Source organism: Corella eumyota, chromosome 2, assembly GCF_963082875.1.
Source record: "Corella eumyota chromosome 2, kaCorEumy4.1, whole genome shotgun sequence".
NCBI lineage: Eukaryota > Metazoa > Chordata > Ascidiacea > Phlebobranchia > Corellidae > Corella > Corella eumyota.
The window spans coordinates 6,487,537-6,510,687 of NC_137491.1; the positions used below are offsets into that span (position 1 = coordinate 6,487,537).

Here is a 23,151-nt window from a genome sequence, read left to right on the forward strand (position 1 = left end):
GTAAAGAAATGCGTAGAATAAGTGAGTCATTGTAACATTCGAAACACGTGACAACAGACAACTCAGTTTTCCCTATGTGTAACTTGATTATCCAAACAAAAACGCAACCGATATTTCATTAAAAATAAAATTAAGCAAGTTAGGCAAAGTGGGTTGTGTACTTAATAAAATTTGTTGTAAATAATAATGTCTTAGTGTATTTATTTTTTTTACAGTCGTATAATTTAGGTAGTATGTTTATATATTACCATTAAATATTGTAAATTTTACTGGTTTAGTCTCTTTTTGTATTTAATTTAAATTTGATTAAAATTGAATTTTGTTTTTTATTGAAATGAATAAAATAATAGCAATATGAAACAGTTTTCTAAAATTTTTGTTTATATAGTTCTTGCATTTCCATTGCTAGCAAAAGACGTTACAGCACAAAATGGAATATGTAAATAATTTTTTACTTAATCTTTTATTTTGTAATAATTTATAAATTAAAAAATTAATTTACTATAAACAGATAATTATATTTAAAACAAATTTTTAAACTTAAATTCTATTTAGCACAAGATCTGTAAAAAATATTTTCAAGTTATCAAATATTTTATTTTAATTTTTCTACACCAAATTTACTTGTTTTAATCATAACATAATATATTTTAATTTAATATTTTTAGTACGCAACGAAGAGAATACTTGCGAGTACTATTTTTCTGATGAACAACAAATTTATTCTCAACTACCCGGATCACCCGGACCACTCGATAGTTGTCCAAGCGGATTTTCTGTTTTAGCTATGCCTAAAACACAAGCACAACGAGAGTTTTTAAGAGACAACATATTGACTGCTCGTCCAGGTACATTGAACAATTATTTTGTTGGGGCAAGATATATGAATGGAGAATGGCTTTGGGCAGACGGCGACGTTTTAAATGAAAGTAAGACTTAGAATATTAAACTAATTGATTATTAAACATATATAAATTAAAAGCAAAACTCGTAATTTAAAATTTAAAATTCGTAAGATACGCCGGTTTTAATATTTTTTTCTTTTGACGTCATAAAATTTAAAGCAACAAAAATATTCTTTGTTTGTAATAAAGTTCCTAGCGTTGCAGGAACGTTAGATCCCACAGGATGTGCAGTAATAAATCCGGGAAACAGACATTTTCCTGGATTTAATATTTATTTTGCTTCATTTGGATGTAATGATTTTTCTAGATTTTTTGCTTGTGAGCGTAGTGGTGAGTTTTTAATTTAATTGTCATTAAATTCTAAACGTGACTAAACTAAGTTATCCAAAAAATGTATGGTAAAATTTAAAAAATTTTACCTTAAAAAAATAATTTAGTCGGACAATCTTCACCTTGCTCGTCAAGACCTTGTCAAAACGGAGCACAATGCACTAGCTTAGGTTGTAGCTTTACATGTAATTGTGCTGCAGGATATAAAGGCTATACTTGTGATATAGGTATGCGTACCATATATACCAAATGAAACATGTTGTGTAAATAATTAAAGTAAAATTTAACCTATTTGTAGAATATACAATATTTTTTTTCATAAATACAGCCTATTTGACTTTCCTAAAATTCACTTTTTTAGATATAAACGAATGTCAATCTAACCCATGTAGAAATCGTGGATCATGCATCGATCGAGTTAATAGTTTTGAGTGCTCCTGTGTAGGTGGGTTTACTGGAAGGCAGTGTATAACAAGTGAGTTTAAATTGTTATTTCAATTGTCATTAAACAAAATAAAAACGGTAGAATTTTTTTTAATAAAAAATAAGTATTAAATAAGTAATAATATCCTAGTTGTTTTATTGCATTCTAATAAAAAAAAATATATTAAATTAACAATTGTTTTAACAATATCTAAAAATAAATAACGTTGTTATAGATATTAATGAGTGTGCAAGTTCGCCTTGTTCAAATGGAGGTACATGTGTAGACGGAATTAATTCTTATACCTGTACTTGTGTACTGGGCTATACTGGATCAAATTGTTTAACAAGTTAGTTGAAATACACCTAAGTTTTTTAAGTATTAAGCAAGCTTTTTGTACTAATGTAACTGTACTAAAAAATGCCTGCAAACAACCAAGTTAATCACTTTTAATAAATAATAGATATAAATGACTGTACATTACAATCATGCAACAACGGAGGCACATGCGTAGATTTAGTTAATAATTTTAGATGTATATGTCCCGATGGATTAACTGGCAGAACTTGTTCTATAGGTAAGATAATTATTTGGTAAAAATACTAGAAAAAAAATTTTCACAAAATTTACTTCAATACAAATTTTGTTTAGATGTTACGGTTGACAATGCAGATCAAAGTTGCCGATATTATTTTTCAAGACTTACTGCTAGTTCTCAAGGAAATGCTTTTAATGCATGCAGAACTAGATTTTCAAATTCACAATTGGCTATTTTTAAATCAACCGAACAACAAAGTTTTGCAAGAAATAGTATTGTGAAAATATATTCGCAATCCCGAAATTATTACCTCGGTGGAAGTTTAATCAACAATATTTGGTTATGGAAAGACGGAGATGAACTAACGCCAAGTAAAATATAAAATAAAAAAAAGTTAAATATTTACTTTTCAAATTTGTTATAAGAAAATATTTTTATTTATATTTTATCACAGATCCATCAGGACAGGATAATCAGCTTGCTTGTGTTTCCATAAACCCGGAGTTATCTACTTTACAAAGAGTCTCATGCACAACAAATTTAAATTACGCTTGCGAGCAACCCAGTAAGTAAAATTTTAAATTAAAAAAAAAACGGAACTATATATCAAGTAAAAATAAAATATTTTATATTTAAACACAAACAAAGATATTTAATATGGCGATGCACAAATAATTTGAAACCATTTTGGCCTTGGTAATTTAAAAACTTTTTTAAAATTTTAGTTAGCGAGAAGTATTACTCTTATTTAGAAGGATTTACATATCACGCTTAACTTATCGTCAATGTTCAAAATACTTGCTTTTTAAATTATATTTCATGCTTTTATTTTAAGTTGGAAACTTTAATCCCTGCTTGTTAAATCCATGTCAAAACGGAGGAAGTTGCACAAATTTTGGATGTGGTTTTCAATGTAAATGCAGGACAAATTTTTTTGGGTATATCTGTGATATTGGTAAGTCGTCCAAAATATATTTCCTAGCTATGTTTGTTTATTATTGCCAAAGTAAATCAGTTTTAATACCTTTCAGATGATTATGTTATAAAAAGAAACAGACACAAAGACTAAAATATTATGTTTTTTTAAATACTGTGTTTAGAACAAATAGAAATAACTGTTCCTGGGAATCAAGTGGTAATTGAAGGTGAAACAGAAACATTTAATTTTATTGTTGAACCTCGTGTTTTTGGTTCTGTTATCTGTAGATTGCTGTTTGCTGAAGAGGTACTGCTAACCACGCCCTCATTTACGACGACAAACAGGTACTTTTCTAAATTTTTTATTTGGTAAGAATAATGACTAATGAAAAATTTTTAACTTTTATATTTGTTACTGAATTGCCATGAACTATTTTAGATTTTCACACACTATAACCGACATCAAAGCTACCAACGGTGGTAGTTATAGGTTACAGTGTACATTGCAAGTGCAATTTCAACAAATGCCTGTAACAATATCAAGATCATTTACATTGGATGTTCATGGTCAGTTTGTTTGCAAAATTTATAAAACAAAATCTATTTTTTTAAATAATATTTCTTGCAAAATGATACTTGTTACTTTAAGTGCGTGCAACTATATCGATAACGGAATCTCAACTTGTATTGCAAAGAAGTGAGAGGGATGTTGCGACAACTGTAACTTGTACTGCACAGGGTACACCGATCCCATCTGTTACTTGGTCAAGAAACAATCAAGAAATCACAACCATTCCATCATCGGTGTACCAACAACGAGTTTTTGCGAATCCCACTCCTAACAGTGTTATTTGGTTTGTAAATGTAAGCTAAAGTCAAATGAATAAAGTATTTATTAAAGTAGCATTTAATTGCTCTTGTTAATTCCAGACAAATTTCGACAATTCGGGGGAATATGTTTGTGTAGCGTCTCACAACATTGGGACACCAAGTACAAGATATCAAGCAAATGCTACTCTTATAGTTAATGTCATGGGTAAAATAATAAAGAAGTTCTATTTTGTAATATATTCACAAATTGACATCTTTATTTATAACATTTAATTTATTAATATTAAAACCTAGGTATTCCAGAAATATCCACACAAACAAGTTATCTAGAACTACCAAAAAACAACACAGTTAAGTTTACATGCATATTTGAAGGAAATCCTTTACCTAATATTGAATGGAGCTATTCCAACGAAACAGTTATACCCAATAACAGTCAATTTGAGGTAAAAAATCTTAACTCTCTTCTTTTTCTTAATTAAAAGTATGAAAATTTAATAGATATCGCAATCAAGAACTTCTTTATTTTAAATGAAAAGTACATTGACTGTTTATGGAACATCTTGTAAAGTAGTTGCCCTGTGGAGATTTTTATGTTTTGCTACAAGTTCTTTAACAACATCTCCAATAAAAAGTCAACCGTTTTCCATTAACATAGGTATATATTATTTAGTGTTTTTATAAATGTAAATATAAACTAATACAAAATGTAATTTTGTAAATAGAACGCCAAACTTTAAGTTTTAATAGTACGATACGAAATTGCAACAGTGCACATGGAGCTTGTATGAGAAGAGAAGACACTTTACTTGTTGTTTCGAGTCAGAGTGTGTTAAATTCCGTTGCGTCACGATTAGGTAAACATTTTAGTTTTTAAATAACATTAACACTTTAACTAAATTGTACCATAACATTTTTAGTACCAAACAACAACTTTTTCTATTGGATATCAAATCAATCGACTGATTTTTTCACAAATGCGGAGTCTAATATTTTACCACATTCTGATGGCTGCTTTCGAATTCGAAGATCCAACAATATGTTAGTGTCAAGTTCGAATAACAGAGCATACACAATATGTGAAGGTAAACAATCTATCCTTGTGTTTTTAAATGAATTAGCAAATCAAAATTGTTACAATTGCATTTTTAAGCTAACAGCGCTGTCCAACCTTCGATAAATGTCGAGAGTAATGTTTGTGATGGAACTATTATAAATATTTCTTGGTCCATCCTTCCAGGGGCTTTATCTTTTCCACATACATTAGTTTATTATGATTCTAGGTAAAATATAAAAAAGGAATATTTAATATCGTAACATAAAGAAGTCTTTTCAACACCAACCTAATTATATTGATAAACTTTTAAGAGCACCAACTGTTACACAAACATTGGACCCAGGTAGAACACAATTTTTAGCAACGGGACTAACACCTAGAACAACTTATTCAATACAGGTTTGATTTTAGTAGCATAGGAAATAATTGACATTGTGTTAACATACTTTTTTATTTTGCTAGATTTTACCACAATTCGGGGGTTGTCAAAACTCATCGTCGAGTACAAGTACTTCGTATACCACAACACGGGGGCCATTAAGCCCACCTATTAATATTAATGTTGATTATCAAAAGACAACAAACTCATGTTCAGTAACTTGGGCCGCACCTAGTAATACAGAAGATATAGGGGGATATATGGTATGCATATTAAATCACTAGAATATTCGTTTAAAAACATACATACAATCATAAAAGCTTAAATATATTGTTCAGGTTAGATATATTGAACAAATTGCTATAAGTCGAAATGGCGACCAACAAGTTGCTAATCCGTTATCAACAACTACTAACATTTCTACCGAAACTTTTAGCTTCACTTTTCGACTAACAAGACCGAATACTAACTACCAAATTCAAGTTGGAACATTTGCAACCAGTCCTTGCCAATCAATTATCCCAAACTCGTTTACAAATATTGTGTCTGACATTTGTGTTACTGAATCTTCTAGTAGGTCAATATTGTAAATCGTGAATGATTATATAAAGTTTTAACTAATATGTGTATTTTATTTAAGTTCCAGATACAATCACGCTTTCAAGTACACCACCTGTAATAACCGAAAACAACCAGGCCATAGTAAAATTTACTCCTGTTGACGAAAGAAATGGAATAATAAGGTATAAGACTGGTATATTTTTTTAAATAAAAATTTTAACAACATCACCTTAATTTCAAACCATAAGGTCTATTAAATTATTGCACAGTTGCTATTTTGTGATTGTTCAACGAGTGGCAAATAAAGGCAGTATGGTGGTTGAAAAAGATCCAAATTTAATAGAACAAGGAAGTAACCCTAATAATACCGAACGCTATATTTCAATAGCGCATTCAGGGTAAGCAAATTTAATAATTTTATTATTAGTAACTGGTATCGTGACTTGATTATTATAACATTGCTCATTGTGAGATATGCTTTTCACTTTTCATTTCCTTAACCGATACACTCGTCATAACATGTTGTTGGGCACAAAAAATTATTAAGGTATACTTCCAGAATTCTATCAGAAAGAGACATTTATTTGGGCGATGGTCGCAACTCGTGTTGTAATGTCATGAGCGAGGTTGTTCAAAGTTGTTTGAATTCAGACTCAAAAAAACGTCGACGTCGACAAAGTGATTCAATTATAAACGGCGAAAATCGACCTTTAACCCAAGGGTTAACATATCAATACTACGTCATTACTGCCACACCTACAACTAACAATGGGGTATTATATTCGTCGAGTTCTTTGTCACAACCTTTTATTGTTACTTTTAATTCAGGTATATTATATGCAGTTTAAATAAATAACAAAATGCTTTTGATTATTGTATTTTGGTCGTTAAAAATAGGAATTAAACCCAATTTTTATCCAGGTTCAAAAGCAATACTAGGAATTATAGCTCTGCCTCTTGTATTAATACTTTTGATTTCACTACTGGTATACAAAAGGTATATTGTGTATTTCTGTTTATTTAATATAAATGATCCAATAGTTTTTATAACTGATTGAAAATAAATTAACACCTTTTTCACTTTGTTTTAGAAAAGCTATTTTAGAATACAAAAACCGAAACGAAAGTAGCTCTCTTTCGCTACCTGTGGTTAACAATCCGTCGTTAGAAATGGGAAATTTAAAGGCCAGAAACAGTAAATCTAATTTTATTAATGGCAAAATTAATACATATTTAATTTATTATTAAGAAGTGTCGTTAGATATTTGACGAAATATAAATTGGTATTCAATTTTTTTAACACAGTTTAATTTTTTTGTAAGATATTCAAGTTTATGATGACGTCGAAGCGCGTGGAATTTACGCAAATATTAAAACAAATTCAAGTTTTGATCGATACGCCATAGCTAACAAAAATGTTATTAATGTTTATAATAGAAAAAGGCAAAATGACAACCTTGAATTTATTCAGAATTTTGAAGTAAAACTTTTATTCTAAATTTGATTACAAAGTTTAAAAAAAAAAGTTTGCAAATTTTTTTATAAATATATATATAATACCAAAATTACTAATAATAACAATGATTGTTAACCTTCATAATATCTAACAAAGTTACGATTTAACTTTTCTAGACGCTAATCCCGAAATATTTGGAAAACTTGGCAATTTCAACGACTTATGCAGACACCAATACCAACATTTTTAAAAATAGTTACAAACACATAAAACCAAGTACGACTTTTTGTTTTTTAAAATAAAGTTAAAAAAAATTTCTAAAATATTTAACATTCGTACAGGCGATAACGAAAGAGTAGTTTTTAGTAAACTGCACAATGATCCGTATTCTGATTACATTAATGCATCGTATATCAACGTAAGTAAAAAAACAAGACTTTCACAAATATTTGATTTTTTCACAGATTTATTTATTCTTGTGAAATAATAACTTATATAATTTTTAGGGATTTTTTTATCCGAAAAAGTTTATAGCAGCACAGGGACCAAAAAACTCCACAGTTAATGATTTTTGGAGGATGATAGTTGAAAAAAATTGCACAACGATTGTTATGTTAACTCTTCTACAAGAAAACAATAAAGTAATGTTTATTTTAAAAGCCTTAAATTGTGCAAAAAATTTTACTTACAACTAATGTTTTGGTTACGTTAATACGTTTAAATGTTTTTTATTAGGAAAAATGTGCTCAGTACTGGCCTGAATTGGGTAAAGAAGTATCCTACGGTTTTAATATAGTCAAAACACTGGAAGAAATCAATACAGGAAACTATACAAAAAGAGTTTTTGTAGCGAAAATAAATGGAGCCAAGGTTGTAATTTGATAAAATTAGTTTGGCATATATTTTTTTGTTAACATGTAGGTCAATTTAAATGATATTATTTATCGGTACTAAATTCCTAACATAATTTTATTAAGGAATTAAAAATCAAACACTTTCAATTTCTAACCTGGCCAGACCACGGAACGCCAGATTCAACAACATCTTTATTTCATCTACATAAAGATGTTACTGATAAACATAAGCAAAACGATTGTCCAATTTTAGTTCATTGCAGGTTTAGATATCTATTAAAAATATTAAGTTTTTTATGTCCTTGCTGACAAGCTTTAATTAAGCCTTTGTTATTTTACCTATAGTGCTGGATGCGGTCAAACAGGGACGTTTATTGGGTTTGACATTCTCAAAGATCAACTTCAACAACATGGAACTGTGAATTTTCTTAAATGTGTTCATGACATGAGGCTTTGCCGAAGTGAGATGATACAAAGCGTTGTAAGTTACACCAACAATAACATTTTTTTAAAAGTTCGAAATAATTTTATGCTTTGTGTAATTTCTAAATGCTAAAATTTACTAGTACGTTGTTTTTACCTGAAAAATTAATTCAGTTTTTCAAATGAGTAAGAAGCACATAAAAAAATAATTTAAAGTTTTGTTTCTGTTATAAAATTTTTGTTTTAATAGGATCAATATATCTTCCTGCACAAGATGATAACGGAATTTGAAAATTTTGGAGAAACTGATATAAATGTTACAGAGTTCTTTCTTAACGTATGCTAAGGAAGTTAACATGTAAATATAATTATCGTTATTTATTGAAGCACGAAAAAACTGGTTTCTTTAACTTTATGTAAATTATTTTATTCTAATATAATTTATCAAAATGCTTTATACCACTAAAACAATTATCTTAAATCAAAATTAAATAGCAAATTTTAATTTTTAGCTACGACGAGACCAAAAAAATGACAGAAACACAAAGGCAATTCCACAATCTCTCTCTGATACCGCCAGCACTAAGTAAAACTACACGGGCAGACTTAAAACAAAACCAAGAACTTTATAAACAATCCACTACAAAAGCATGTAAAAAAAATAATAAATCTACCGTTCGCTGGGGATAATTTAAAAAAAATTAACAAATTTTAAATAAAAAAGTTTTTTTTTAGAATAATCAAAATATAATTTTTACATAAAATTTTAATTTTAAAATTCACTTTTTTGTAGACGACCACAACAACACAACAGTTAATTTATGTGAAAATGATGGTGTACCTGTTTACATTAACGCATCTAATATACGGGTAAAACACTTTTAAAATCTAAACACAATTTTTTTTTTGGATAAAAACTAATATTTAAATAGTTTTATAACTAAAACAACATTACTACAAGTTTATTTTTTTTAATTATGACTCTTTGATTACATTCAAAGACTTACATGAATGGATACTATTACATTGTTGCCGAAGATCCCCTTCCGAACAATATCGATTTATTTTGGAAGTGTGTTTTAGACAACGGAATTAATCTTGTGGTGATGCTGGCCGAGGTAAATGAAATTAAGTTTTATTTAACACAATTAAACATCAAATTACAAAAATGTCATTGTTATTTATATTTAGCACGAATCTTCGTGTCCGAGATATTGGGCAGACGACCTAAAAACAGTTTTGTTTAATGACGTGTCTGTGCACACGTTAAAAACTGTCAGAAAACCTCATTACACTGTTAGGACATTGGGAGTGTATTTGAAATCAACCACGGTAAAAATAAATATTTATTTTTTCAAATAATATCACAACCAATACAAACTCTAAAAACACAAACATTATTCAAAACTTTTACATACTTAACCTATAATTCATTTTAAAATGGCTACTGTTAGCCATGTTTAATAATACAAATTGTTTAGGACATGTTTAATATTTAAAATCTCAAAATTTATTCTCAGGAGACACACACAATCAAGCAAATAATCCTTCCAAACTGGTCATGCAATCCAAACAATACAAAAATGCCAAACATTTCAACTGTGATCGAAATTTCGTCACTTGTCGAAGAAAACGAGGCTAACGCAACGGAAGTGGAAGGAAAGAAATTTATCGCCCTATTTCATTGCAGGTGTATTTAATATGAAGTTTTCATGTGGCGTATAATAACAATTTTTACTCAAAAAGATTAAACTATTTTTGTAAGTTTTTTCATTTTTTTAAATAAATGTATTCATGCAAATTAAAAAACAATAAACTTTCAGCGACGGATCGGATAAATGCGGCACGATGTGCGGGATTTCGAATCTATTACACCGGCTTGAAAACGAGAACAAGGTCGATGTATTCCGAACAATCAAGGACCTGAGAGACGCGAGGGAAAACATGGTTGGCAGTGAAACGAATTACGAGTTTTGCTTCAACGTGATTACTGAATATATTCAGACATCTAATCTCTACGAAGCCTTAAGATAAATCACCAAACATTTTTCGCTAAACATTAGTTTCAAATAAATCAACACCTAATTTTTAAACCATATATCCCAGTTTATGACAACCATGGCATTAGTGCGTTAAAATTCTTGTTAGTAAAATCTGAATATAAGTTGGGGCTGCAAAAAAATGTAGCTAAATCTATTAGTAACGTTTAAATTGCTATAAAAAATAGTTTTGCATTTTAATTATCCTTACAACAGAAGCTTTTTTTATTATATTACGAAAATCACAGTTAAAAATTGTAAGCGTGGTATTGCTAATTTCCTTTACTGCCTGCCAAAAAGTCTGATGTTTTAGTTACGTAGCATTTCGTCACAAAACAAACATAACATGACCACGAGATTACTTTTCTTTGGAACTGTATATATACTGCAGACATTGAATTGTTGATTAATAAATAGTAGTAATGTTTAAATACGTTGCACTTTTACACCAACTATTTTTTTTAAATGTAAATTCTTTAATTTAATATATCACAAATTTGCATAAAACTGCATGCGAATTTAAAATCAAAAATCAAGTTGAATAATTAACAGTTGCATGATTCTTACAATCCGATATTTGATTTGAAGTTTTCATTTTTAAACTCTAAATATTATTTATTAAGGGTATAAAAAAATTGTAAATGTTGTAAAAAATGTCATTTCTTATAATATCAATTTTGTTGTAATCGGTATAACACTTAAAAAAATTAAACTTAGATCAATATAAAATCAAAAAAAAAAAATTTAAATTATGTTTTAATTATTTTGCAATTATAGAATGCTACTTAAGTTTCACTTCCTTATAAATGTAAAGCTGTCAAGTAAAAAAATGCGTAGAATAAGTGAGTCATGGTAACATTCGAAACACGTGACAACAGTCAACTCAGTTTTCTCTATGTATAACTCCATTATCCAAACAAAAACGCAACTGATATTGTATTAAAAATAAAATTAAGCAAGTTAGGCATAGTGGGTTGTACTTAATAAAATTTGTTGTAAATAATAATGTCTTAGTGTATTTAGTTTTTTTTAAAGTCGTATATTTTAGGTAGAATGTTTATATATTACCATTAAATATTGTAAATTTTACTGGTTTAGTCTCTTTTTGTATTTAATTTAAAATTGATTAAAATTGAGTTTTGTTTTTTATTGAAATGAATCAAATAATAGCAATATGAAACAGTTTTCTAAAAATTTTCTTTATATAGTTCTTGCATTTCCATTGCTAGCAAAAGACGTTACAGCACAAAATGGGTTATGTAAATAATTTTTTACTTAATCTTTTATTTTGTAATAATTTATAAATTAAAAAATTAATTTACTATCAACAGATAATTATATTTAAAACAAATTTTTAAACTTAAATTCTATTTGGCACAAGATCTGTAAAAAAATATTTTCAAGTTATCAAATATTTTATTTTAATTTTTCTACACCAAATTTACTTGTTTTAATCATAACATAATATATTTTAATTTAATATTTTTAGTACGCAACGAAGAGAATACTTGCGAGTATTATTTTTCTGCAAAACAACAATTTTATATTCAACTACCCGGATCACCCGGACTACTCGATAGTTGTCCAAGCGGATTTTCTGTTTTAGCTATGCCTAAAACACAAGCACAACGAGAGTTTTTAAGAGACAACATATTGACTGCTCGTCCAAATACAAGAAACAATTATTTTGTTGGGGCAAGATATTTGAATGGAGAATGGGTTTGGGCAGACGGAGACGTTTTAAATGAAAGTAAGACTTAGAATATTGAGCTAATTGATTATAAAACATATATAAATTAATAGCAAAATTCGTAATTTTAAATTTGTAAGATACGCCGGTTTTAATATTTTTTTTATTTGACGTCATAAAATTTAAAACAACAAAAATTTTTTTTGTTTGTGATAAAGTTCCCAGCGTGGCAGGAAATTTAGATCCCACAGGATGTGCAGTAATAAATCCGGGAAACACAGATCTTGGAGCTAATATCTATTTTGCTTCATTTGGATGTAAGGATTTTGCTAGATTTTTTGCTTGTGAGCGCAGCAGTAAGTTTTTATTTTAATTATCATTAAATCCTAAACGTAATTAAAATAAGTTATAGAAAAATTTTTAAAAAACATCGTATAGTAAAATTTAAAAAATGTTATTTAAAAAAAATAATTCAGTCGGACAATCTTCACCTTGCTCGGGTAATCCTTGTCAAAACGGACAATGTACAAACTTCGGATGTAGCTTTACATGTAATTGTGCTGCAGGATATACAGGCTATACTTGTGATATAGGTATGCGTACCATATATACCAAATGAAACATGTTGCGTAAATAATTAAAGTAAAATTTAACCTATTTGTAGAATATACAATATTTTTTTTCATAAATATAGCCTATTTGACTTTCCTAAAATTCACTTTTTTAGATATAAACGAATGTCAATCTAACCCATGTGGTAATGGTGGATCATGCATTGATCGAGTTAATAGTTTTGAGTGCATCTGTGTAGCTGGGTATACTGGAAGGCAATGTATAACAAGTGAGTTTAAATTATTATTATAATTGTCATTAAACAAAATAAAAACGGTTGAACTTTTTTTAATAAAAAAATAAATAATATTGAAAAAGTAATAATATCCTAGTTGTTTTATGCATTCTCATAAAAAAATATGTTAAATTAATAATTTTTTTAACAATATCTAAAAATAAATAACGTTGTTATAGATATTAATGAGTGTGCAAGTTCGCCTTGTTCAAATGGAGGTACATGTGTAGACCGAATTAATTCTTATACCTGTACTTGTGTACTGGGTTATACTGGATCAAATTGTTTAACAAGTTAGTTAAAATACACCTAAGTTTTATTAAGCAAGCTTTCTGTACTAATGTAATTGTACTAAAAAATGCCTGCAAACAACCAAGTTAATCACTTTTAATAAATAATAGATATAAATGACTGTACATCACAATCATGCAACAACGGAGGCACATGTGTAGATTTAGTTAATGATTTTAGATGTACATGTCCAGCTGGTTTAACTGGCAGAACTTGTTTAACAGGTAAGATAATTATTCGGTAAAAATACTAGAAAAAAACTTTTTACAAAATTTACTTCAATACAAATTTTGTTCAGATGTTACGGTTAACAATGCAGATCAAAGTTGCCGATATTATTTTTCAAGGCTTACTGCTAGTTCTCAAGGAAATGCTTTAAATGCATGCAGAAGAAGGTCTTTAAATTCAGAATTGGCTATTTTTAAATCAGCTGAACAACAAAGTTTTGCAAGGAATAGTATTGCGAATATATACTCGCAATCCCGAAATTATTACCTTGGTGGAAGTTTAATCAACAATATTTGGTTATGGAGAGACGGAGATGAAATAACGCCAAGTAAAATATAAAATAAAAAAAGTTATATATTTATTTTTCAAATTTGTTATAAGAGAATTTTTTATATATATTTTATCACAGATCCATCAGGACAGGGGAATCAGCTTGCTTGTGTTTCCATAAACCCAGATTTATCTACGTTACAAAAAGTCTCATGCACAACAAGTTTAAATTACGCTTGCGAGGAACCCAGTAAGTAAAATTTTAAATTAAAAAAAAAAACGGAACTATATATCAAGTAAAAATAAAATATTTTATATTTAAACACAAACAAAGATATTTAATATGACGATGCAAAAATAATTTGAAACAATTTTGGCCTTGGTAATTTAAAAACATATGTTATAATTTTAGTTAGCGAGAAGTAAAACTCTTTTTTGAATGGATTTACATATCACCTAGCCCAATATATCGTTAATGTTTTAGGTACTTGCTCTTTAGATTATATTTAATAATTTTTTTAAGTTGGAAACTTTAATCCCTGCTTGTCCAATCCATGTCAAAACGGAGGAAGTTGCACAAATTTTGGATGTGGTTTTCAATGTAGATGTATGACAAATTTTTTTGGGTATATCTGTGATATTGGTAAGTCGTTCAAAATATATTTTTTAGCTATGTTTGTTCATTAATGCCGAAGTAAATCAGTTTTAATACCTTAAAGAAGATTATGTTATAAAGAGTAACGGACACAAAGACTAAAATGTTACTTTTTTTTAATATTATGTTTAGACCAAATAGAAATAACTGTTCCTGGCAATCAAGTCGTGATTGAAAGTGAAACAGAAACATTTAATTTTATTGTTGAACCTCGTGTTTCTGGTTCTGTTATCTGTAGATTGCTGTTTGCAGAAGAAGTACTGCTCACCACGCCCTCATTTACATCAATAAATAGGTATTTTTGCACTTTTTACTTGATAAGGATAATGACTAAAAAAATTTAACTTTTAAATTTGTTACTGAATTGCTGAAAAAAAAAAATTGCAACTATTTTAGATTTTCACACACTATAACCGACATCAAAGCTACCAACGGTGGTCGTTATAGGTTACAGTGTACATTACAAGTGCAAACTCAACAAATGCCTGTAACAATATCAAGATCATTTACATTGGATGTTCATGGTCAGTTTGTTTGCAAAATTTATAAAACAAAATCTATTTTTTTTAAATTCTATTTCTTGCAAAATAATACTTTTTTGCTTTAAGTGCGTGCAACTATATCAATAACGGAATCTCAACTTGAATTGCAAAGAAGTGAAAGGGGTGTTGCGACCACTGTAACTTGTACAGCACAAGGTACACCGATCCCATCTGTTACATGGTTAAGAAACAATAAAGAAGTCACAACCACTCTATCATCGGTGTACCAACAACGAGTTTTTGCGAATCCCACTCCTAACAGTGTTATTTGGTTTGTAAATGTAAGCTAAAGGCAAATGAATAAAGTTTTTATTAAAGTAGCATTTAATTGCTCTTGTTAATTCCAGGCAAATTTCGACAATTCGGGAGAATATGTTTGTGTAGCGTCTCACAACATTGGATCACCAAGCACAAGTTATCAAGCAAATGCTACACTTACAGTTAATGTCATAGGTAAAATAATAAAATCAATATTTTGTTGATTTGTTTACGAAATTGATATCTTTATTTATAACATTGAATTTAATAATATAAAAACCTAGGTATTCCAGAAATATCCACACAAACAAGTTATCTAGAACTACCAAAAAACAACACAGTTAAGTTTACATGCATATTTGAAGGAATTCCTTTACCTAATATTGAATGGAGTTATTCCGACGAAACAGTTATACCCAATAACAGTCAATTTGAGGTAAAAAATCTTAACTCTCTTCTTTTTCCTAATTAAAAGTATGAAAATTTAATAGATATCGCAATCAAGAACTTCTTTATTTCAAATGAAAAGTACATTGACTGTTTATGGAACATCTTGTAAAGTAGTTGCCCTGTGGAGATTTTTATGTTTTGCTACAAGTTCTTTAACAACATCTCCGATAAAAAGTCAACCATTTTCCATTAACATAGGTATATATTATTTAGTGTTTTTATAAATGTAAATATAAACTAATACAAAATGTAATTTTGTAAATAGAACGCCAAACTTTAAGTTTTAATAGTACGATACGAAATTGCAACAGTGCACATGGAGCTTGTATGAGAAGAGAAGACACTTTACTTGTTGTTTCGAGTCAGAGTGTGTTAAATTCCGTTGCGTCACGATTAGGTAAACATTTTATTTTTTAAATAACATTAACACTTTAACTAAATTGTACCATAACATTTTTAGTACCAAACAACAACTTTTTCTATTGGATATCAAATCAATCGACTGATTTTTTCACAAATGCGGAGTCTAATATTTTACCACATTCTGATGGCTGCTTTCGAATTCGAAGATCCAACAATATGTTAGTGTCAAGTTCGGATAACAGAGCATACACAATATGTGAAGGTAAACAATCTATCCTTGTGTTTTTATATGAATCAGCAAATCAAAATTGTTACAATTGCATTTTTAAGCTAACAGCGCTGTCCAACCTTCGATAAATGTTGAGAGTAATGTTTGTGATGGAACTATTATGAATATTTCTTGGTCCATCCTTCCTGGGGCTTCATCTTTTCCACATACATTAGTTTATTATGATTCTAGGTAAAATATAAAGAAGGAATATTTAATATCATAACATAAAGAAGGCCTTTTAACACCAACCTAATTATATTGAAAAACATTTAAGAGCACCAACTGTTATACAAACATTGGACCCAGGTAGAACACAATTTTTAGCAACAGGATTAACACCTAGAACAACTTATTCAATACAGGTTTGTTAAATCTTAGTAGCATAGGAAATAATTGACATTGTGTTTATATACTTTTTTTATTTTGCTAGATTTTACCACAATTCGGGGGTTGTCAAAACTCATCTTCGAGTACAAGTACTTCCTATATTACAACACGGAGCCCATTAAGCCCACCTACTAATATTAATATTGATTATCAAAGGACAACAAACTCATGTTCAGTAACTTGGACTGCACCTAGTAATGCAGAAGATATAGGGGGGTATATGGTATGCATATTGAATCATTAGAATATTTGTTTAAAAACATACTACAATCATAAAAGCTTAAATATATTGTTTAGGTTAGATCTATTGAACAATTTGCCTCAAGTCGAAATAGCGACCAACAAGTTGCTAATCCGTTATCAACAACTACTAACATTTCTACCGAAACTTTTAGCTTCACTTTTCGACTAACAAAACCGAATACTAACTATCAAATTCAAGTTGGAACATTTCCAAGCAGTCCTTGCCAATCATTTATCCCAAACTCGTTTACAAATATTGTGTCTGACATTTGTGTTACTGAATCTTCTAGTAGGTCAATATTGTAAATCGTGAATGATTATAAAAAGTTTTAACTAATATGCGTATTTTATTTAAGTTCCAGATACAATTACGCTATCAAGTACACCCCCTGTAATAACCGAAAACAACCAGGCCATAGTAAAATTAACTCCTGTTGACGAAAGAAATGGAATAATAAGGTATAATACTGGTATATTTTTTTAAATAAAAATTTTAACAGCTTCACCTTAATTTCAAACCATAAGGTCTATTAAATTATTGCGCAGTTGCTATTTCGTGATTGTTCAACAAGTGGTAAATGGAAACAGTATGGTTGTAGAAAAAAATCCAAATTTAATAGAACAAGGAAGTAACCCTAATAATACCGAACGCTATATTTCAATAGCGCTTTCAGGGTAAGCAAATTTAAATATTTTATTATTAGTAACTGGTATCGTGACTTGATTATTATAACATTGCTCATTGTGAGATATGCTTTTCACTTTTCATTTCCTTAACCGATACACTCGTCATAACATGTTGTTGGGCACAAAAAATTATTAAAGTATACTTCCAGAATTCTATCAGAAAGAGACATTTATTTGGGCGATGGTCGCAACTCGTGTTGTAATGTCATGAGCGAGGTTGTTCAAAGTTGTTTGAATTCAGACTCGAAAAAACGTCGACGTCGACAAAGTAATTCAATTATAAACGGCGAAAATCGACCTTTAACCCAAGGGTTAACATATCAATACTACGTCATTACTGCCACACCTACAACTAACAATGGGGTATTATATTCGTCGAGTTCTTTGTCACAACCTTTTATTGTTACTTTTAATTCAGGTATGTTATATGCAGTTTAAATAAATAACAAAATGCTTTTAATTATTGTATTTTAGTCGTTAAAAATAGGAATTAAATCCAATTTTTATCCAGGTTCAAAAGCAATACTAGGAATTATAGCTCTGCCTCTTGTATTAATACTTTTGATTTCACTACTGGTATACAAAAGGTATATTGTGTATTTCTGTTTATTTAATATAAATGATCCAATAGTTTTTATAACTGATTGAAAATAAATTAACACCTTTTTCACTTTGTTTTAGAAAAGCTATTTTAGAATACAAAAACCGAAACGAAAGTAGCTCTCTTTCGCTACCCGTGGTTAACAATCCGTCGTTAGAAATGGGAAATTTAAAGGCCAGAAATAGTAAATCTAATTTTATTAATGACAAAATTAATACATATTTAATTGATTATTAAGAAGTGTCGTTGGATATTTGACGAAATATAAATTGGTATTCAATTTTTTTAACACAGTTAAATTTTTTTGTAAGATATTCAAGTTTATGATGACGTCGAAGCACGTGGAATTTACGCAAATATTAAAACAAATTCAAGTTTTGATCGATACGCCATAGCTAACAAAAATCTTATTGATGTTTATAATAGAAAAAGGCAAAATGACGACCTTGAATTTATTCAGGAATTTGAAGTAAAACTTTTATTCTAAATTTGATTTCGAAGTTTTAAAAAAAAGTTTGCAAATTTATTTATAAATATATATATATATATATAATACCAAAATTACTAATAATAACAATGATTGTTAACCTTTATAATATCTAACAAAGTTACGATTTAACTTTTTTAGACGCTAATCCCGAAATATTTGGAAAACTTGGCAATTTCAACGACTTATGCAGACACCAATACCAACATTTTTAAAAATCGTTACAAACACATAAAACCAAGTACGACTTTTTGTTTTTTAAAATAAAGTTAAAAAAAATTTCTAAAACATTTAACATTCGTACAGGCGATAACGAAAGAGTAGTTCTTAGTAAACTGCACAACGATCCATATTCTGATTATATTAATGCATCGTATATCAACGTAAGTAAAAAAACAAGACTTTTACAAATATTTGATTTTTTCACAGATTTATTTATTCTTGTAAAATAATAACTTATATAATTTTTAGGGATTTTTTTATCCGAAAAAGTTTATAGCAGCACAGGGACCAAAAAACTCGACAGTTAATGATTTTTGGAGGATGATAGTTGAAAAAAATTGCACAACGATTGTTATGTTAACTCTTCTACAAGAAAACAATAAAGTAATGTTTATTTTAAAAGCCCTAAATTGTGCAAAAAATTTTACTTACAACTAATGTTTTGGTTACCTTAATACGTTTAATTATTTTTTATTAGGAAAAAAGTGCTCAGTACTGGCCTGAATTGGGTAAAGAAGTATCCTACGGTTTTAATATAGTTAAAACACTGGAAGAAATCAATACAGGAAACTATACAAAAAGAGTTTTTGTAGCGAAAATAAATGGAGCCAAGGTTGTAATTTGATAAAATTAGTTTGGCATATATTTTTTTGTTAACATGTAGGTCAATTTATATGATATTATTAATCGGTACTAAATTTCTAACATAATTTTATTAAGAAATTAAAAATCAAACACTTTCAATTTCTAACCTGGCCAGACCACGGAACGCCAGATTCAACAACATCTTTATTTCATCTACATAAAGATGTGACTGATAAACATAAGCAAAACGATTGTCCAATTTTAGTTCATTGCAGGTTTAGATATCTATTAAAAAATATTAATTCTTTTATGTCCTTGCTGACAAGCTTTAATTAAGCCTTTGTTATTTTACCTTTAGTGCTGGATGCGGTCAAACAGGGACGTTTATTGGGTTTGACATTCTCAAAGATCAACTTCAACAACATGGAACTGTGAATTTTCTTAAATGTGTTAATGACATGAGGCTTTGCCGAAGTGAGATGATACAAAGCGTTGTAAGTTACACCAACAATAACATTTTTTTAAAAGTTCGAAATAATTTTATGCTTTGTGCAATTTCTAAATGCTAAAATTTACTAGTACGTTGTTTATACCTGAAAAATTAATTCAGTTTTTTAAATGAGTAAGAAGCACATAAAAAAATAATTTAAAGTTTTGTTTCTGTTATAAAATTTTTGTTTTGATAGGATCAATATATCTTCCTGCACAAGATGATAACGGAATTTGAAAATTTTGAAGAAACTGATATAAATGTTACAGAGTTCTTAACGTATGCTAAGGAAGTTAACATGTAAATATAATTATCGTTATTTATTGAAGCACGAAAAAACTGGTTTCTTTAACTTTATGTAAATTATTTAATTCTAATATAATTTATCAAAATGCTTTATATCACTAAAACAGTTATCTTAAATCAAAATTAAATAGCAAATTTTAATTTTTAGCTACGACGAGTCCAAAAAAATGACAGAAACACAAATGCAATTCCACAATCTCTCTCTGATACCACCAGCACCAAGTAAAACTACACGGGCAGACTTAAAACAAAACCAAGAACTTTATAAACAATCCACTACAAAAGCATGTAAGTTGAAAAAAATAAATCTTCCGCTCGTTGGGGATAATTTAAAAATAATTAACAAATTTTAAATAAAAAACATTTTTTTAAGAATAATCAAAATATAATTTGTACATAAAAATTTAATTTTAAAATTGACTTTTTTGTAGACGACCACAACAACACAACAGTTAATTTATGTGAAAATGATAGTGTACCTGTTTACATTAACGCATCTAATATACGGGTAAAACACTTTTAAAAGCTAAACACAATTTTTTTTGGATAAAAACTAATATTTAAATAGTTTTATAACTAAAACAACATTACTACAAGTTTATTTTTGTAATCATGACTCTTTGATTACATTCAAAGGCTTACATGAATGGATACTACTATATTGTTGCCGAAGATCCCCTTCCGAACAATATCGATTTATTTTGGAAGTGTGTTTTAGACAACGGAATTAATCTTGTGGTGATGCTGGCCGAGGTAAATGAAACTAAGTTTTATTTAACACAATAAAACATCAAGTTACAAAAATGTCATTGTTATTTATATTTAGCACGAATCTTCGTGTCCGAGATATTGGGCAGACGACCTAAAAACAGTTTTGTTTAACGACGTGTCTGTGCACACGTTAAAAACTGTCAGAAAACCTCATTACACTGTTAGGACATTGGGAGTGTATTTGAAATCAACCACGGTAAAAATAAATTTTTATTTTATCAAATAATATCACAACCAATACAAACTCTAAAAACACAAACATTATACAAAACTTTTACATACTTAACCTATAATTCATTTTAAAATGGCTACTGTTAGCCATGTTTAATAATACAAATTGTTTAGGACATGTTTAATATTTAAAATCTCAAAATTTATTCTCAGGAGACACACACAATCAAGCAAATAATCCTTCCAAACTGGTCATGCAATCCAAACAATACAAAAATGCCAAACATTTCAACTGTGATCGGAATTTCGTCACTTGTCGAAGAAAACGAGGCTAACGCAACGGAAGTGGGAGGAAAGAAATTTATCGCCCTATTTCATTGCAGGTGTATTTAATATGAAGTTTTCATGTGGCGTATAATAACAATTTTTACTCAAAAAGATTAAACTATTTTTGTAAGTTTTTTCATTTTTTTAAATAAATGTATTCATGCAAATTAAAAAACAATAAACTTTCAGCGACGGATCGGATAAATGCGGCACGATGTGCGGGATTTCGAATCTATTACACCGGCTTGAAAACGAGAACAAGGTCGATGTATTCCGAACAATCAAGGACCTGAGAGACGCGAGGGAAAACATGGTTGGCAGTGAAACGAATTACGAGTTTTGCTACAACGTGATTACTGAATATATTCAGACATCTAATCTATACGAAGCCTTAAGATAAATCACCAAACATTTTTCGCTAAACAGTAGTTTCAAATAAATCAACACCTAATTTTTAAACCATATATCCAAGTTTACGCCAACCATGACATTAGTGCGTTAAAATATTTGTTAGTAAAATCTAAATACAAGTTGTAGTTGCAAGAAAATGTAGCTAAACCTTTTTAGTATATACGATTTTTTAAAATAGTAACGTTTAAATTGCTATATAAAATAGTTTTGCATTTTAATTATCCTTACAACAAAAGCTTTTTTTATTATATTACTAAAATCACAGTTTAAAAATTTTAAGCGCGTGGTATTGCTAATTTCCTTTACTGCCTGCCAAAAAGTCTGATGTTTTAGTTACGTAGGATTTCGTCACAAAACAAACATAACATGACCACGAGATTACTTTTCTTTGGAACTGTATATTTATTGCAGGCATTGAATTGTTGATTAATAAATAGAAGTAATGTTTAAATACGTTTCATTTTTACACCAACTATTTTTTTTAAATGTAAATTCTTTAATTTAATATATCATAAATTTGCATAAACCTGCATGCGAATTTAAAATCAAAAATCAAATTAAATAATTAACAGCATGATTCTTACAATCCGATATTTGATTTCAAGTTTTCATTTTTAAACTGTAAATATTATTTATTAGGCGTAATAAAAAAATTGTAAATGTTGTAAAAAATGTCATTTCTTATAATATCAATTTTATTGTAATCGGTATAACACTTAAAAAAATTAAACTTAGATCAGAATAAAATCAAAAAAATATTTTAAATTATGTTTTAATTATTTTGCAATTATAGAATGCTACTTAAGTTTCACTTCCTTATAAATGTAAAGCTGTCAAGTAAAAAAATGCGTAGAATAAGTGAGTCATGGTAACATTCGAAACA

The 23,151-nt window shown here is 28.6% G+C and overlaps 4 protein-coding genes across 4 annotated transcripts; all 4 read left to right on the forward strand.

Moving 5' to 3' along the window:
* Positions 1 to 8: 8 nt before the first annotated feature.
* On the forward strand, positions 9 to 4,477 carry LOC145742263 (uncharacterized). Its single transcript, XM_082560045.1, has 17 exons — positions 9 to 21; positions 389 to 439; positions 669 to 848; positions 1,095 to 1,235; positions 1,343 to 1,462; positions 1,597 to 1,710; positions 1,895 to 2,008; positions 2,123 to 2,236; positions 2,311 to 2,568; positions 2,652 to 2,762; positions 3,033 to 3,152; positions 3,298 to 3,460; positions 3,555 to 3,682; positions 3,765 to 3,979; positions 4,046 to 4,151; positions 4,241 to 4,392; positions 4,448 to 4,477. The coding sequence occupies exons 1-17, from the start codon at positions 9 to 11 to the stop codon at positions 4,475 to 4,477; spliced, it is 2,130 nt and encodes a 709-aa protein (XP_082416171.1).
* LOC145742264 (uncharacterized) lies at positions 4,478 to 8,967 on the forward strand. Its single transcript, XM_082560046.1, has 20 exons — positions 4,478 to 4,604; positions 4,672 to 4,803; positions 4,867 to 5,031; positions 5,100 to 5,229; positions 5,315 to 5,402; positions 5,466 to 5,645; positions 5,721 to 5,955; positions 6,023 to 6,125; positions 6,213 to 6,341; positions 6,503 to 6,771; positions 6,865 to 6,940; positions 7,035 to 7,138; positions 7,266 to 7,423; positions 7,576 to 7,675; positions 7,741 to 7,817; positions 7,906 to 8,040; positions 8,135 to 8,269; positions 8,377 to 8,516; positions 8,599 to 8,714; positions 8,927 to 8,967. The coding sequence occupies exons 1-20, from the start codon at positions 4,478 to 4,480 to the stop codon at positions 8,965 to 8,967; spliced, it is 2,640 nt and encodes an 879-aa protein (XP_082416172.1).
* LOC145742172 (receptor-type tyrosine-protein phosphatase alpha-like) lies at positions 8,699 to 11,156 on the forward strand. The gene is made up of 8 exons (XM_082559949.1): positions 8,699 to 8,734; positions 8,927 to 9,034; positions 9,189 to 9,328; positions 9,470 to 9,546; positions 9,678 to 9,794; positions 9,868 to 10,008; positions 10,197 to 10,366; positions 10,500 to 11,156. Exons 2-8 carry the CDS (start codon positions 8,991 to 8,993, stop codon positions 10,708 to 10,710), a joined length of 900 nt encoding a protein of 299 aa, XP_082416075.1. The 5' UTR covers positions 8,699 to 8,734; positions 8,927 to 8,990; the 3' UTR covers positions 10,711 to 11,156.
* A 733-nt stretch (positions 11,157 to 11,889) lies between these two features.
* On the forward strand, positions 11,890 to 22,898 carry LOC145742265 (uncharacterized). Its single transcript, XM_082560048.1, has 41 exons — positions 11,890 to 11,974; positions 12,205 to 12,465; positions 12,624 to 12,761; positions 12,882 to 12,998; positions 13,133 to 13,246; positions 13,432 to 13,545; positions 13,654 to 13,767; positions 13,842 to 14,099; positions 14,181 to 14,291; positions 14,565 to 14,684; positions 14,829 to 14,991; positions 15,093 to 15,220; positions 15,305 to 15,519; positions 15,586 to 15,691; positions 15,781 to 15,932; positions 15,988 to 16,144; positions 16,212 to 16,343; positions 16,407 to 16,571; positions 16,640 to 16,769; positions 16,855 to 16,942; positions 17,011 to 17,190; positions 17,265 to 17,499; positions 17,567 to 17,669; positions 17,757 to 17,885; positions 18,047 to 18,315; positions 18,409 to 18,484; positions 18,579 to 18,682; positions 18,810 to 18,967; positions 19,127 to 19,226; positions 19,292 to 19,368; positions 19,457 to 19,591; positions 19,686 to 19,820; positions 19,928 to 20,067; positions 20,151 to 20,286; positions 20,479 to 20,582; positions 20,737 to 20,876; positions 21,020 to 21,096; positions 21,225 to 21,341; positions 21,415 to 21,555; positions 21,744 to 21,913; positions 22,047 to 22,898. The coding sequence occupies exons 1-41, from the start codon at positions 11,890 to 11,892 to the stop codon at positions 22,255 to 22,257; spliced, it is 5,805 nt and encodes a 1,934-aa protein (XP_082416174.1). The 3' UTR covers positions 22,258 to 22,898.
* The last annotated feature ends 253 nt before the right edge of the window (positions 22,899 to 23,151 follow it).

Bases quoted from the DNA above. Each gene is read 5' to 3' on its own strand.
- LOC145742263 (XM_082560045.1), top strand. The intron at 2,237-2,310 runs GTAAGATAATTA...AATTTTGTTTAG, and splicing joins TGGCAGAACTTGTTCTATAG to ATGTTACGGTTGACAATGCA. The intron at 3,683-3,764 runs GTCAGTTTGTTT...TGTTACTTTAAG, and splicing joins ATTTACATTGGATGTTCATG to TGCGTGCAACTATATCGATA.
- LOC145742172 (XM_082559949.1), top strand. From the start codon at position 8,991: ATGTTACAGAGTTCTTTCTTAACGTATGCTAAGGAAGTTAACAT. The intron at 9,035-9,188 runs GTAAATATAATT...TTTAATTTTTAG, and splicing joins TATGCTAAGGAAGTTAACAT to CTACGACGAGACCAAAAAAA. The intron at 9,795-9,867 runs GTAAATGAAATT...ATTTATATTTAG, and splicing joins TTGTGGTGATGCTGGCCGAG to CACGAATCTTCGTGTCCGAG.
- LOC145742265 (XM_082560048.1), top strand. From the start codon at position 11,890: ATGAAACAGTTTTCTAAAAATTTTCTTTATATAGTTCTTGCATTTCCA. The intron at 14,685-14,828 runs GTAAGTCGTTCA...TATTATGTTTAG, and splicing joins TGGGTATATCTGTGATATTG to ACCAAATAGAAATAACTGTT. The intron at 21,342-21,414 runs GTAAATGAAACT...ATTTATATTTAG, and splicing joins TTGTGGTGATGCTGGCCGAG to CACGAATCTTCGTGTCCGAG.
- LOC145742264 (XM_082560046.1), top strand. From the start codon at position 4,478: ATGAAAAGTACATTGACTGTTTATGGAACATCTTGTAAAGTAGTTGCC. The intron at 5,403-5,465 runs GTTTGATTTTAG...TTATTTTGCTAG, and splicing joins GAACAACTTATTCAATACAG to ATTTTACCACAATTCGGGGG. The intron at 5,956-6,022 runs GTAGGTCAATAT...ATTTTATTTAAG, and splicing joins TTGTGTTACTGAATCTTCTA to TTCCAGATACAATCACGCTT.